This window comes from Etheostoma spectabile, chromosome 17 (assembly GCF_008692095.1).
Source record: "Etheostoma spectabile isolate EspeVRDwgs_2016 chromosome 17, UIUC_Espe_1.0, whole genome shotgun sequence".
NCBI classification, from domain to species: Eukaryota; Metazoa; Chordata; class Actinopteri; order Perciformes; family Percidae; genus Etheostoma; species Etheostoma spectabile.
The window spans coordinates 18,999,046-19,013,052 of NC_045749.1; the positions used below are offsets into that span (position 1 = coordinate 18,999,046).

A 14,007-nucleotide genomic window follows, 5' to 3' on the forward strand; every position below is an offset into this window, starting at 1 on the left:
AAACATTTAATGTAAATTTGTAAGCATTTCTTTCTTTCTTTATTTTTACCAGCCACATAGTGAATAGCATGAAATGGATGCCTGAATGTCGGGATTTTGCAGCTCCGAGGAGACGCTGAAGGTCAGGGGACCGCAGCAGCAGCAGCAGCCGCCTCCGGGTCTCTGTGAGCCGCTGTCCGCGGTGCTGAAGCCCCGCAGCCAGCCAACAACCGCAGCGGACCCGGGCCAACACAGGGAGGCCCAGACATCCTCAGCTCCGGACCAACGGGCCCAAAGGCAAAGAAACAGAAAGAAGGAGGCAGCTCTGAACCCCCCCATGCACAGCCCGAGAGAACAGAGGAGAGACGAGGCTAATAACAATCATGCATTTAATTTATTTATGTAGCATTTTTTGACAGTACTCAGAGACACTTTAGAGTTTGAAAAAAGAAAAAAAAAATCTACACACAACAATCCACCAACTAAAAATGGATCCATCAAAACACAATGAATGACTGAATCAATGAATGAATTAATCAATCAATCCAGCCCAATATACACCCAGATATATACCATACATATACCCAGATTATTATTATTATATTATTATTATTTTTATTATTATATCTGCCTTGGTTTGGCTTTAGTGTCGCATTTTGAAACGGCCTCGTGCATTTCGTATTGTTCTACAGTATATGAAGAACCCATTGATGTACAGTGGAGAGCATCCTGACTAATTCCATCACAGTGTGGTTTGGAAACTGCACAGTACAGGAAAGGAAAGCCCTCAAAACTGCCCAATATATCTGTGGAACAGCTTTTCCATCACTGCAGGACATTTATAAAACGCGGGTAACTGAGAGGGCCCATAACATTATCAGAGACACTACGCACCCTCAGCACATACTGTTCACATTGTTACCTTCTGGCAGACGTTACAGGAGCCTGAAAGCCAGAACATCCAGACTTAAAAACAGTTTTTATCCACAGGCCATCAGGCTGTTGAATGACTCAGTCTTCTGACAATTTCCACTCGCAATCTAATCACTGTTTGCATAACACTGTGAATGTTTGCATTTGTTCAATGCATATGCTTTTTATAATGCTTTTAATGTCTTGCTGCTGCATGCAATTTTATACCTGAATCTTTTAAATATATTGTGTGTATATTGTGTACATGTTTATATTGTGGGAAACGTTGCAACTTAAGAATTTCATTGCACGGTGTAAAATCTGTGCATATGACAAATAAATATCTTGAATCTTGAATTGAGACACAGTGCTGTGCAGGAACAGGTCTGCTGTTCAGCACGCTTGGTAATTAAGGGACATTAATCACTAATTAATGAGTCAGCACGCGGGGTTCACCTCCGCCTGCTGGCTCGGTGGGAAAGCGCACCCTGAAGAAGAAACTCATTCTAACCAACTGGACTGTGGCACCAGAGGAAATGTTGAGCAGTGAGTGTTTCCTTTTATTCTGCTGCTCTGAGATTTACTCAAGTACTTAAGTACACATTTGAGGTACTTTTGCATTTCATTTTCCATTTCAGAGAGAAATATTGTTTTTATGACTCCACTAAATTCCTCTGACAGCTTTAGTCACTTTACAAATTAAGATTTTTTGCACACAAAACACATGCAGTTTATATACTTTTTCTTAAATGGGAGGATTTTTCTGCATTGAGTTGGCTGCTTTTACTTTGAATAAAAATAAATTTTCCTGATAATACAAACATGCTTATACTAAAGTAACAATTCCAATGCAGGACTTTTACTTGTGATAGAGTATTTTTTACAATGTGGTATTAGTAGCCTGCTTACTTTAATATCTGGATATTTCTTCCACCTCTGGATCTAGAGTATGTATGTTGTCATAGAGACACATGTGTATGCTGTAGCCTCCGAGTTGAATCACTGAAGCCCCCAAAATGTGTATGGGGGGGGGAAGAAGACAATCTTAATTGTGATATTTGAATGGGCATTGGATTGCGTCGTCACACCTACGTCAAAGCCGCATTTATAAATTGGTGTTTACACTGGATTTGAGGTGTGTGTGTAGTTCATTTTTAAAAGGCTGAACTCCGCCGGGGGACGGGTCGGGCACGTTCTCACAAGCGGAGCGCTTCCGGCCTGGCTTTCTAACACAGGTGAGGAAGTCATAAAAAGAGTGATGGAAAATAAGCTGCATGGGGATATGGCGTCACGATATAAATTAAATTAGTAACAGTAATACCGATTATATTATGCATTATTATGTGTGCTTTTAAGTGTTAAAATGGTTCAAAGAAAAAAAAATATGTTTATATATATATATATATATATATATATATATATATATACATATATATATATACATATATATACATATGCATTCATGGCAGTAGCTCTCGGGGAGTAGCTCAGTTCGTAGGGAGTTGGGTTGGGAAGCTGAGGGTCGTCGGTTCAAGTCTCCGAATGGACCAATGTACGGAGTGTGGATTGGAAGCAGGAGAGTTACAAATTCACCTCCTGTCTGGTGCCACTGAGCAAGGCACCGTCCCCCCCCCCCCCACACACACACTCAGAGCGCTAGACCAGCCCGGCGCTCTACACTCACTCTGAGATTTTTCATTTGTGCATGTATGTGTGTGTATTTCAGACCTGCGTGTAGGGACTATCAACACAGTGTAAATTGTAATTTCCACACGGGGGATCAATAAGCAGTATTAGTTACATCAATTGTTACAATTATATAATTGTAATAATTTATGTACATAATAGAGAGGGAGAAGGAGAGGAAGAGAGAGATTATTATACATTTAATTATTACCATAGGCAGTTTGTTACTAGTAAGACTTTTGGTTTTGATATGATTATTTATATTGTTGTTGAATTTGCATTTATTTTGCGGGATGCTTTGACAATATTGTTTTTATCACAATCATGCCTATAAAGATAATTGAATTGAAAGAGAGGGAGAGAGAGAGGGAGAGAGTGTGTGTGTGTTAGAGAGAGAGAGAGAGAGAGAGAGAGAGAGAGAGAGAGAGGGTTGGGTGGTTTGTTGGAGGAGGTGATGGAAGGGTGGGGTGACACCCTTTGTAACAAACCTGCCCACTAACAGAGCCCGGGCGCGCGCAGTCAGCCGCTGCCGGCCAGTGATGCTGCGCTGTTCTGGGATAAACGAGTTCACTCGTGCAGTGGGGCTTCACAGCATGGACAGGCTGCACGCTGGGTGGATGCACGGCCGACAGCCAGCACACCTGACTCCCTCTATCAGCCCGGCGTTCTACATGGCGGAGCAGTTCTGGAAGACTAATAAGCTAATGTTTTGAAATTAAAAATGTAGTCTTACATTCAGTTCCTGGAGAAAACACATTTATTGTGGGCTTTGAAACAGAAACAGCATACGAATTTGAATATCATTTAAATTGTTTTTTCTTTTTCAATTAACCCGGACATAAGCAGGTATTTAATCACCTCCTGATAGTCTACAACATATTTAATTCTTTCTTATTTTACATTTTATTACACACATCACATAGGGTAGGTTATTGTGACATATTTGAAACCTTAATTGATATTCCTATTCCCCTGCAGGATCCCCATCATGGATTGGACACTGGATGTGATGAACCCGACCAATGCCCGCGCCCTGTTACTGGCCTGTGTGACGTTGCTGTTCTCCCTGCACCTGTGGCGCTGGCTGCGGCAGCGGGCGATCGCCTGCCCGCCCGGCCCGCTCGGCTGGCCGCTCATCGGGAACGCGTCGCAGATGGGCAACGCGCCGCACCTGTACTTCACGCGTATGGCAAAGAAATACGGCAACGTCTTCCAGATTAAACTGGGCTCTCTGTCCGTGGTGGTCCTAAACGGGGACTCCATTAAAGCAGCACTGGTCAACCAGGGATACGATTTTGCTGGCAGACCGAACTTCACTTCCTTCAAGTACATCTCCAACGGGGCCAGCATCGCGTTCGGCACCATGACGGACTGGTGGAAGATACACCGCAAAGTGGCTCAGTCCACTATCCGTATGTTTTCCAACGGTAACCCGATCACCAAAAAGACTTTTGAGCACCATGTCCTGTGCGAGACCAAAGAGATGTTGCAGCTGTTCGTGGAGAAAACCAAAGAGCACATATATTTCCAGCCCATGACTTATCTCGTGGTGTCCCAGGCCAACATCATGAGCGCGGTGTGCTTCGGGAAAAGGTACTCCTATGAGGACGAGGAGTTCCGGCAGGTGGTGGGCAGGAATGACCAGTTCACCCAGACCGTGGGGGCGGGCAGCCTGGTGGACGTGATGCCCTGGCTCCAGTACTTCCCCAACCCTATCAAAACCGTTTTTGACAATTTCAAGGAGCTCAACCGGGAGTTCAGCGAATTCATTGGGAACAAAGTGAACGAGCACAGGAAAACAATCCAGCCGAGCATCATCCGAGACATGACGGATGCTTTCATAGTGGCGCTCGACCATCTGAGAGATAAAGCGGGGCTTTCTTTAGGGAAAGACGACGTGACCCCCGCCATGGTGGATATATTTGGAGCCAGTCAAGACACACTTTCAACTGCACTGCAGTGGATCGTCATCCTACTTGTCAAGTAAGCCTTTCCTATTATTCCACTGACCGTTAGATGTTTAACCTAGGCCTACAGAAGGCTAAATCAGAGTTGGTCCCCATGCTGCAAAGTTGTTTTGTCAGGTTAAAACTAACGGTTAATTGTCATAGTTGATTGCTCTGTCGATAATTTTCTATAAACTGTCATAAAATGGTTACAAAGGTCGACGTCCTCGCATGTCTTGTTTTGTCCACAACTCAAAGATTTCCTGTCACAGAGAAGAGAAGAAACTAGAAAAAAAATTCCCAGTTTTTCATACAAAATCACTCAATTCGGGCTAATTGTTTATCTAAATATTTGGCGATTAATTCAATAGTTCATAGTTAATAGTTGCAAATACTGTTTTGACTATACTGTCGCTACTGTTTTGACTTTTGGAGTTTTATGTAACAGCCTAGATGGAGCAGCTGAGAGATACATGCGCGCGCACACACACACACACCACACACACACACACACACCACACACACACCACACACACACACACACACACACACACACACACACACACACACACACACACACACACACACAGGGGCGCATCTACCCAGTGTCAGGGGTATGCAGCAGCAATCTTTGCGCCTGCCCCCCAAAATGTAACAACAAATACAAAAAATAAGTGTGCCAGACATCCTCAGCTATGGAGTTCAACTAATAGAGGTTTATTTTAAAGTATATCAGCAACTGTAGGCCTACCATAATTATAAATAATTAATAATTATATATATAGTAATGAAAATAAAGTACATATATATTTACTGTATATATAGTGTATATACAGTATGTACAGTGCTGCTACATCTACATTCCCTGGCTGCACTGATGGTCCACAGACTCACAGAGCACAGATGCAGAAGACCTGGAAATACTGACCAATCAGAGCCAGCTGGGCTTTTGGGGAGCGGGCTTTCAAGAGTCAGGCACTAAAACGGATGTGTGAAAAAAGTTGTGCGTTTTTTGAACACTAAAGCATGTAAACAAGTTCTAGTAGAAACACACAAAAAACTGAGATGAGCAAAATATGGGACCTAATCATGGATGTATTACAAGACCTGGATGCAGAGTTAAGTGGCCCATCCGGCAAAAAGTCCATGGATGAAAAATTCAGAATAGAAAGAGTTATAACCAAGCTTGTTTTCAGTTGGAGGTGTCCTGGTACAGAGGTTTATTATACAATGGTGACCTATGTTATCTAAAACCTGTGATGTCTCCCCTGTGAATGTAGGTATCCTGAGATTCAGGTGCGTCTCCAGCAGGAGGTGGACAAGGTGGTGGGCCGCAGCCGGCTGCCTCCATCGAGGACCAGCTGCAGCTGCCTTACATCATGGCCTTCATCTACGAGGTGTTGCGCTACACCAGCTTTTTGCCGCTCACCATCCCCCACTCCACCACCACGGACACCTCCGTCATGGGCTACAGCATACCAAAGAACACAGTCGTCTTCATCAACCAGTGGTCCATCAACCACGACCCTGCCGTCTGGTCCCACCCGGAGAACTTTGACCCGCAGCGTTTCCTGGACCAGAACGGAGCGCTGAACAAGGACCTGGCCACCAAGGTGCTCATCTTCTCCCTGGGCAAGCGGCGGTGCATCGGCGAGCAGCTGTCCAAGCTGCAGCTCTTCCTCTTCACGGCGCTTATCGGCCACCAGTGCCACATCACAGCCGACCCAGCTAGGCCCGTCACACTGGACTACACCTACGGTCTGACTCTGAAACCGCACCCCTTCTCCATAGCTGTGACTCTGCGTGACGACATGAGGCTGCTGCATGCGGCGACCAGGCCGGCTGGCGCAGAGGACGTCAAAGGCACGCCCTCATCAGACTCATGAACAGAAAATGAAACACACAACTGTAATAAGCTAAACAAATAAGGCTGAAACACGAAAAGACTTCTGAACAATATACTTGTGGGCTGAAAACTATATTTATAAGCTAAAATCTTAATCTTCTTTTAAAAAAATGAAAATAAAACTCTGAATGGTAACACATCTTCACCTCAGGCAGACACACACTCACAAATTCTGCAGGTTTTAAATTCTGGATCACTGCTGAAAACTGAAAAAAAAATAGAATCTGCAGATTCTGTTTGAGGCTGCTGCGTACTGACTCATTTTTAAGCATTAAAGTGCCAGGAGGGAACAGGTGTGGCTTCTGTTTTAACAGGTTACCTTGGATCAACGTGTTTTTTTACCACGTCAAACACAATTGGACGTACAGTAGCAGCAATTAGCACCTTCTTTTGATTCATCAAGGTGGAGGACTTCAATGAAGGCAACAAGCCTGATAGCTGCTGTAACACAAACACAAATTTGGGTGTGAATGCCATTGCTGTGATTGAAAAGCTAACACTGGCGTCAGAGTGTCTTCATGCTTTATATTAACAGTGTTGCTGTACATTGTATCTCCAAAATGTCAAAGGCATTCTCATGAACGGGTTCATATGATATCGTACAGACATTTATTCCCACCAATTTCTGTTTCTACGGAATTCAGGTGACTCCTCCAGCTGGTCATGCGGCGACCTGTCGCACAATTACAGTTAAAATTGGGCCAACAAAAGGACGTGAGGGGTCGGTCATTTAACGGGCCGTTGCAGTGACGTTTAGCCGACAAAAAGTGAGCGTCGTTCGGCGACAGCAGTTAAGTTTGGAAAAAAGATTGTTGTTTGGATAGAACACTCCTGTGACAGGAACACTCTTGTGGTTTCCCCTGGGATATGACCTCCACTCTCGAGCTTGAAAGCCCTGTGTTTTATGACCCATCCCCCCCCCCCAAACCACCTCCCTAGTGTGGTCCTAAACTGCAGCAGTCAATGTGGTGGATACAGCAATAAAATGTGGAATACATACAAATTACAATGCTTTACTTGTCAGCTTTTCAGGAATCCCTTTAATTTGGCCGCCATTCTCAATTCTTAATTGTAACAACGGTTCCAAAACATCTTTAATGCAATGGCAAAGCTTCTTGAAACATACAGTACATGTGATTTTTGAAGGTAAGCACTCAAATGAAATGAAATTGTTATCAATGTGACAAAAGTAACTCAAATAAAATGTTCAGTACTAACGTGTAGTTCATATGCAAAGGGTCAATGTCACAGTGGGGTCACTCAAGAATAAGGACTCATGAATTGTCAAACATTATTTGAACGTTTTGGCTTTTTGAAAGTCATCTAATAAATTGTGAAATCTACCCTTGGATGCTGTCAAGGCAAAGGAGAAGGCAGAGGAGGGTCAGGCTCCACCCAACAGACCTGCTGGTGTCTGTGGACTGCTGTCCAACGCATGTATAAAAAGACTGGTTTTAGATCTGGGTTATTGAGTCCTTTATTCCTCTTTTTTTGTTACTCACAAAGGTTCGTGTTTAACCACCTGAGGTCTAAGGGCATTTTCCCATATGTTCTTAAATTTACCTTTTTAGTTTTTTTTTGCAAATAACGTATCCACGTGTTTCATTTCAAAATGTTCAATACAAACTCAGCTTTCCATAAATCTGAGCAGTGTGTGAAGAGATAAATTTGGCGCCAAAGCTAAACTTTTTTAAATTCCTCAAATCTCTTTTTGAAAACAAACCTTAATTTATGATGTGTTGTTTAGTTTTGATTGGTTTTAGTTCATTTTAGGTTATTTGTCATGGGCTAGATTCAATTCAAATAAAAAAAATAGTGTGTAGCCTAATAACAACTCAACAAAAACCATTCAATTTTGGAAATGTGTTTTCAACAATGTATTCAACAATAACACCAGTACATAAAATGTCCATATGATGAGCACACATATGTAAACAGTCTACAAAAGACTGTACAGTGTGTGCAGAATGTGTTTGACGTGTTCCAGGAGAAAAAACCTAAACAGCCAAGAGACTAAAGAAGACAGACATCAACAGGTGTTTTGAACTTTGGTTTGAGTTAAGCGGCAAACTTTTTGAAGTCAATTGACTCACACAGTTATACACACAGCGTAGACATCCCAGTAGTAATCCGCATATTAACCCACGTTCCCCCCCCCGCTTTTGCTGTTCCTGTGTATTTACTAACCAGCTATCGGGTCGCCGGTGTAAGCCCTCCTGTAGTGTTCTCTGCTCTACGTTTGTCTTCTAATCCACCGGAGTTTCGAACGCCAACAAAAGAAAGTGCAAGGTGACGAATATCCGGCCGAAGTGAGGGACATCCGGCAGAATTTCCGACGGCACCTGAACAATCCTGGAAACGAAACAACGTCAATTTAGACCAAGGGAGCTCAAACTACGGGACCACCAATTAATTTGAGGGAGGAAGCTGCAGCGGTTGCGATTTGGATGATGAAAACCAAATAAAAATGTCATTTATGCTGTACATGTTTCTATTTCTTCAATAAGTACCACTAGTCAGATAATGATTAAAAAAAAAAAGTTGACATGGATTTTCGTCCGGCTACAATTTACCATTGAAAGTGAATGAGAAGAAGAGTCATTTCCAGGCAGTGTTTAACGGCCGTGCACAATTTGAGACGACACAACCCTGCAATGTCGAAATGTACGACCACAGAAGTGGGTACATTGTGTACACAGAGTACTACATATAAGTGTACTCACGCAAGTATTTGAATTGAGACACACAGCCAGGTAGCTCGGTGCCATTACCATGCAGTGCCTTAAAAGTCAAGACTAACCTGTTTATAAATCCCTTCTAAAATAGACTGGCAGCCAGTGAAGGGAAGCTGAAATAGGAGAGATATTATCATGCTTACGTGATTTGATTAAAAGTCTGGCGGCTGCGTTTTGGACACCATGAAGCCGTGTAATCGTTTTTTGGACAAGGCATTCCAGAACAGAGGTGATAGAAGCATGAATAACTCTTCGTAGATCATTAAAATGATAAAAGATTGAATTCTGGAGACAACCCTGGTGTACAGCTTTCTAAAGCCAAAACAACATGGCAGTCCACAAGGATAATCTAGAACAGGAGTACTAAACTCCATTTCACTAAGGGCCACACTGTAAAATCACATCAAGGGCCAGACATGTAAAGTTTATAGACGTGTTTTTGTTTTGTAAAAATAAAATTACTACAACTTTGTTACTGCATGCCACTTTTTCTACATTTTTGTAGCTTTTTCTCTCATTTACATTAACTTTCTCAGGCAATTTTGTCACTTTACAAACATTTTGGATGCTTTTTTTGTTGACATAATTCCTCAAAAAAGTTCCTTAGCCATCATAGCATTTAGCAAATCACGCAAAACAATTATTAATTTTTTTTTTTACAGCAAACTGTCTCACAGCCTGAATATGAAATTTCTTCTGGGGGAATTTCGGAGTCTCAAAGTTGGCAAGTCTGCCAAATGCTGCATTGAATGTCACTTAATTTCAGTTTGAAAAACATTTTCCCATGTTTTTAGGTTGTCGCACAACTAGGAGGGCAAAAATTTATTGTGAGCCTAACTTGATATACAGTACAGGTCGGATCTGAATCTGCAAACCCTAACCCTAACCCTAACCTTAACCCTTGAGTGAAAACATAATCTTTGTGGAATTGCATCACTGGTGCCATAGTTCAGTTGGTATGAGCAGAAAGCATTGCATAAGCCCAAGTTCCCTTTTCTACAGTCCACCAAAATTAAATAGTACCTTCCACATGCAGATTTTCTCATATCAGAGGAGTGAAACCACTGTTGAAACTACATAGCATATTGTCGAAGGGTACCATGGGTCACAGTCATGACCTAAAATACTATATATCATGTATTACATGCAGTACTGTGGTACTGTGGTGTCTAATATGTCACAATGTCTTTACCTCGTATGCTTCTTCTGTACAAATTAGCTGAGTGCACCGACAGACATTCATTACTGCAATACAGTAATAAAGTACTTTAAGCTTTTGGCTACACATACTGTAACTTCAGCTGTCAACCTGCTTGCCTGCACGTTTTGAATGGTAATAAACAGACACTTTACTATTTGTACTTTACTACTAAACTGTACTACTTTTCTCTTTTTTCACTAATGCAGTTGTCTGTCTACATGTTAGAGATTTCACCCCAATACTGCACTAAGGGCAACTGGCACAATTGGTTCATTTACATTTTAGCAAACATTTAGCATATTATTTAAGCAGTTGTACATTTTGTTTTCCCATCCTGTATATATTTAAATATTTGTTCTTATATTTTATTCCTATTATTATTACATCATGTGTATTTTTTTCCTAGTATCTCATTTATGTTTATATTCTGTGTTGTGTGACTAATGTACGTGTGCTGCTGTAACACCGTAATTTCCCATTTGTTTGGGATCAATAAATATCTATCTATCTATCTATCTATCTATCTATCTATATATACTATGGACCAATTTCAGCATGAAATTGACACAATTACAATTTCAAAAAGGTAGCCTCAACTGTCTTCAAACGATATGACACCAATGTGCCTCCTCCAGCGGGATTATAGTAAACAAAAACTTAAAGTGACTACAATATATGTGACATTTCATACAATGATCTTAAATTACCTGGAACAGTAAACGAGATTAACAGTGAAAGGAAGTAGAATTTTCTTATAGTTTTTAGTAAAGCTTCTGCCTTAGATAGACTGTGTTACACTAACACATTTTTCTTTGTAACACGAGAAAAGCGTGTGTTAGGGTATACCAGCAGAGTAAGGTACAAGGTACCAGGAGATGTCTTTATGTAGGCCTAATTTTATATTAATGTTATTTTAGAAGTTATCTGCTGTAGTTATGGATGATTCTGGGGCAGGACCATCACAGAAAAGAAGGAAAGTGAACCAAGAACTACAAGCTAAAAGCGAATAACAACAATAACGTAAGTCACCTATGTCTAATATGTCTAATTCATTCATAAAATAACTTTACAATGCGCAGTGTGGTTGCACGTCTAATTATGTCCCCCTTCCATTAAGCAGACGATTTATCCCTTTGAGTCTGTGTTTGTGTTGACCTACTGTTTTCTTTCCCTTGTTCCCCTGTACCTCTGTAAAGCCTCCTTAGGTTTCATGAAATGTATGTTAATCTATGTTAATGTTAGTTGTTATTACGTTGGTTGCTACGACAATCTCTGAATGCTTCGGCTTGTTACACAGTGACAGTGAAAGCCGCTTTTGCTCACGAGACCCAAAGTACTAAAAAACAAAAACCTTTTTCAATTAACTGAAACTATATTCCCAGGTTAGAAAACTGACACAAATTAAAGTAAAACAATGAACGCAAATCATTCCAGTTTTAGTTTCTTAGCTCTACTATTTTCATGTACTTGTGAAAAAAGACTCTCCGTCTTGTGACATTAAACCTCAGAAATTGTCTTGACATGAGACGGCGCTGTGCTGCAATGGCTTCACATCAGACACTGAAGTAACATGAAGATAAAGGTCTTAAAAGGTCATTAAAGGTCCATTATGTAATATATTTACAGTTAGAAAATCCAAGAATGCGTCATCAAATATTAAGAAACATGCTTGAAAAGCTGAAATACTACTCTTTTCTGACAACATTGCTAATGCCAGTATTTTGAAATCCTATTGAAATTTCCGTGCCGTGACGGAATTTCTGTTTGTGTTGGTATCAACTGCCCAGTTTGCAGATCTACCAGTAAAAAATGTAAACCCAGCTCGCTCCAGCTGTAACATTAGTACAGCCATGAAAGCAGCAAACAAACAAACAGGATCAACGGAGACCGATTCTACTCGACTTAAAGGAAAAGGCATGTTTCTAACAGTAAGAAACCCGGGTGAATATTGGAGATGTATTTGAGGTAGACATAGATTAGAGCCTTTTATGTCATTTCAACATTTGTGTACTCCCATTGAATTACATAGCTAGCCCATGTGTTGTCTTTCTGGCACTTTTTCTTATGTTTTTGTCCCATTTTGAAGCTTTTTGTCAATGTTTCTCACTTTTTTTGACGTTTTCAACACCACGTAACACTAACTTATCAACTGTAGTTTTACAGTTATTTTGGGAATTTATGGTCAATAAGCCTTGTTTATAGGAATTTATACCTTATGCTTGAGTTAGAAAAGCAGAAATTATGAATTATTTAGATTCAAATTAAAGGAATGGATGTTGATGGATGATCACAGACTGGAATAGCTCAACTTTAACTCAATACTATTTCAAAACCACTTCAATTTTTTTTTCAAACGCAATAAAATAGAATTAGACGCCCCAAAATGAATGAAAGCATCAATCATGTTATTTTGGGTAATTACAGTAGTTAAAAAGAACATTGATATAGGAAAATGGACAACATGAGGGTTAAAGGGCCAGAGTCGGTTACTCGCAATAACGATGAGACACAGCCAGTAAAGGGATCCTGACTGGTCCCGGCTAACGCCGCCATGCTAACCCTGCTAACTGCTAATGTTACCGGAGGACCAGGCCACAACGTGTAGCCTGTACAGCGGCCGTAGCTGACAACAGTGAGCTATTTTAAGCCAAGTGAGGGGGTGGGATGTAAATCGGGAAGAGAGGACTGTGCGGTAACAGTGGGTTGTTGTGGTAATTCTAACCCAACAAAGTGTTTGTTTCAGTCGGGCGGAAAAGGACGTCAAGGTAGTGTTATTTTTAGAGGTTCCTATTGCAATTCTCAGCTGAGGAAGGGTGTGTCCGTCGGGTGGAGAGGACGGCGAAGGTGGTGTGTTTTTAGCGGTTCCTACTGTAATTCTAAGCTTATAGCGTGAGCACGGGCTTTTATGACTGTCAATATAGCCAGCATCTAATGTTAGCCAGACATCACTCCACAGCACAGCGGAGTAGCTATGTGAGACAAGCGTCTAGCACAGTGGTTCTTAACCTTGTTGGAGGTACTGACCCCCACCAGTTTCATATGCGCGTTCACCGAACCCTTCAGATGATGGCCAAGCGGGGCGTGTCATCACGAATCATATAAGTCGGGTGTGTGTCTTGACCTCCGCCGAACCCCTGAGACTGACTCACCGAACCCCTGGGGTTCGATCGAACCCAGGTTAAGAACCACTGTTCTAGCAACATTGTTGGATGCTTCGATCTCAGTATGGTCAACTTCGAGTCTGGGGAGGGGGCTGGGGAGACGACTCTCTCCAGGATTTTGAATTTGAACTGCAGTAACTATTGCAAACACTTGCTGTTAGTATTACATATTTCACCTTTAATCCTTGTTTTGTCCTCAGGTCAAATTTGACCCATTTTGAAAAAAAAAAAGGGTTTCAACCGAAATTTCAGAAACAAGTAAAATAAATGATCAGCCCACTGCTTTCTTTAATTTTGGATGTTTTGCTCAATTTTATAGCTTTCAAAAAACTTCTTTTAATGAAAGACCATTGAAAAAAGGGACTAAAATGTAAAAAAACAAACACATAAACGTCAAAAGGCTCAGAAAAAATTGACAAAACCATCAGGGGGAAAAGCAACACAGGTTTTGAAAAAATACAAAAGGTTTCAATTTTAGCTA

The 14,007-nt window shown here is 41.3% G+C and overlaps 2 protein-coding genes across 2 annotated transcripts in view; one reads left to right on the plus strand and one right to left on the minus strand.

Moving 5' to 3' along the window:
* Nucleotides 1–3,068: 3,068 nt before the first annotated feature.
* cyp1b1 (cytochrome P450, family 1, subfamily B, polypeptide 1) lies at nucleotides 3,069–7,228 on the plus strand. Its single transcript, XM_032541258.1, is given in 4 exon segments — nucleotides 3,069–3,423; nucleotides 3,556–4,560; nucleotides 5,804–5,868; nucleotides 5,871–7,228. Coding segments are annotated over 3 exon segments (1,599 nt in total). The 5' UTR covers nucleotides 3,069–3,423; nucleotides 3,556–3,565; the 3' UTR covers nucleotides 6,410–7,228.
* The window catches only part of rmdn2 (regulator of microtubule dynamics 2), a 57,318-nt gene continuing 48,389 nt past the window's right edge, over nucleotides 5,079–14,007 (minus strand). The window contains exon 11 of the mRNA XM_032541262.1: nucleotides 5,079–5,113. The gene's annotated coding sequence lies outside the window, so the exon portion shown is untranslated. The remainder of the gene's footprint in view (nucleotides 5,114–14,007) is intronic.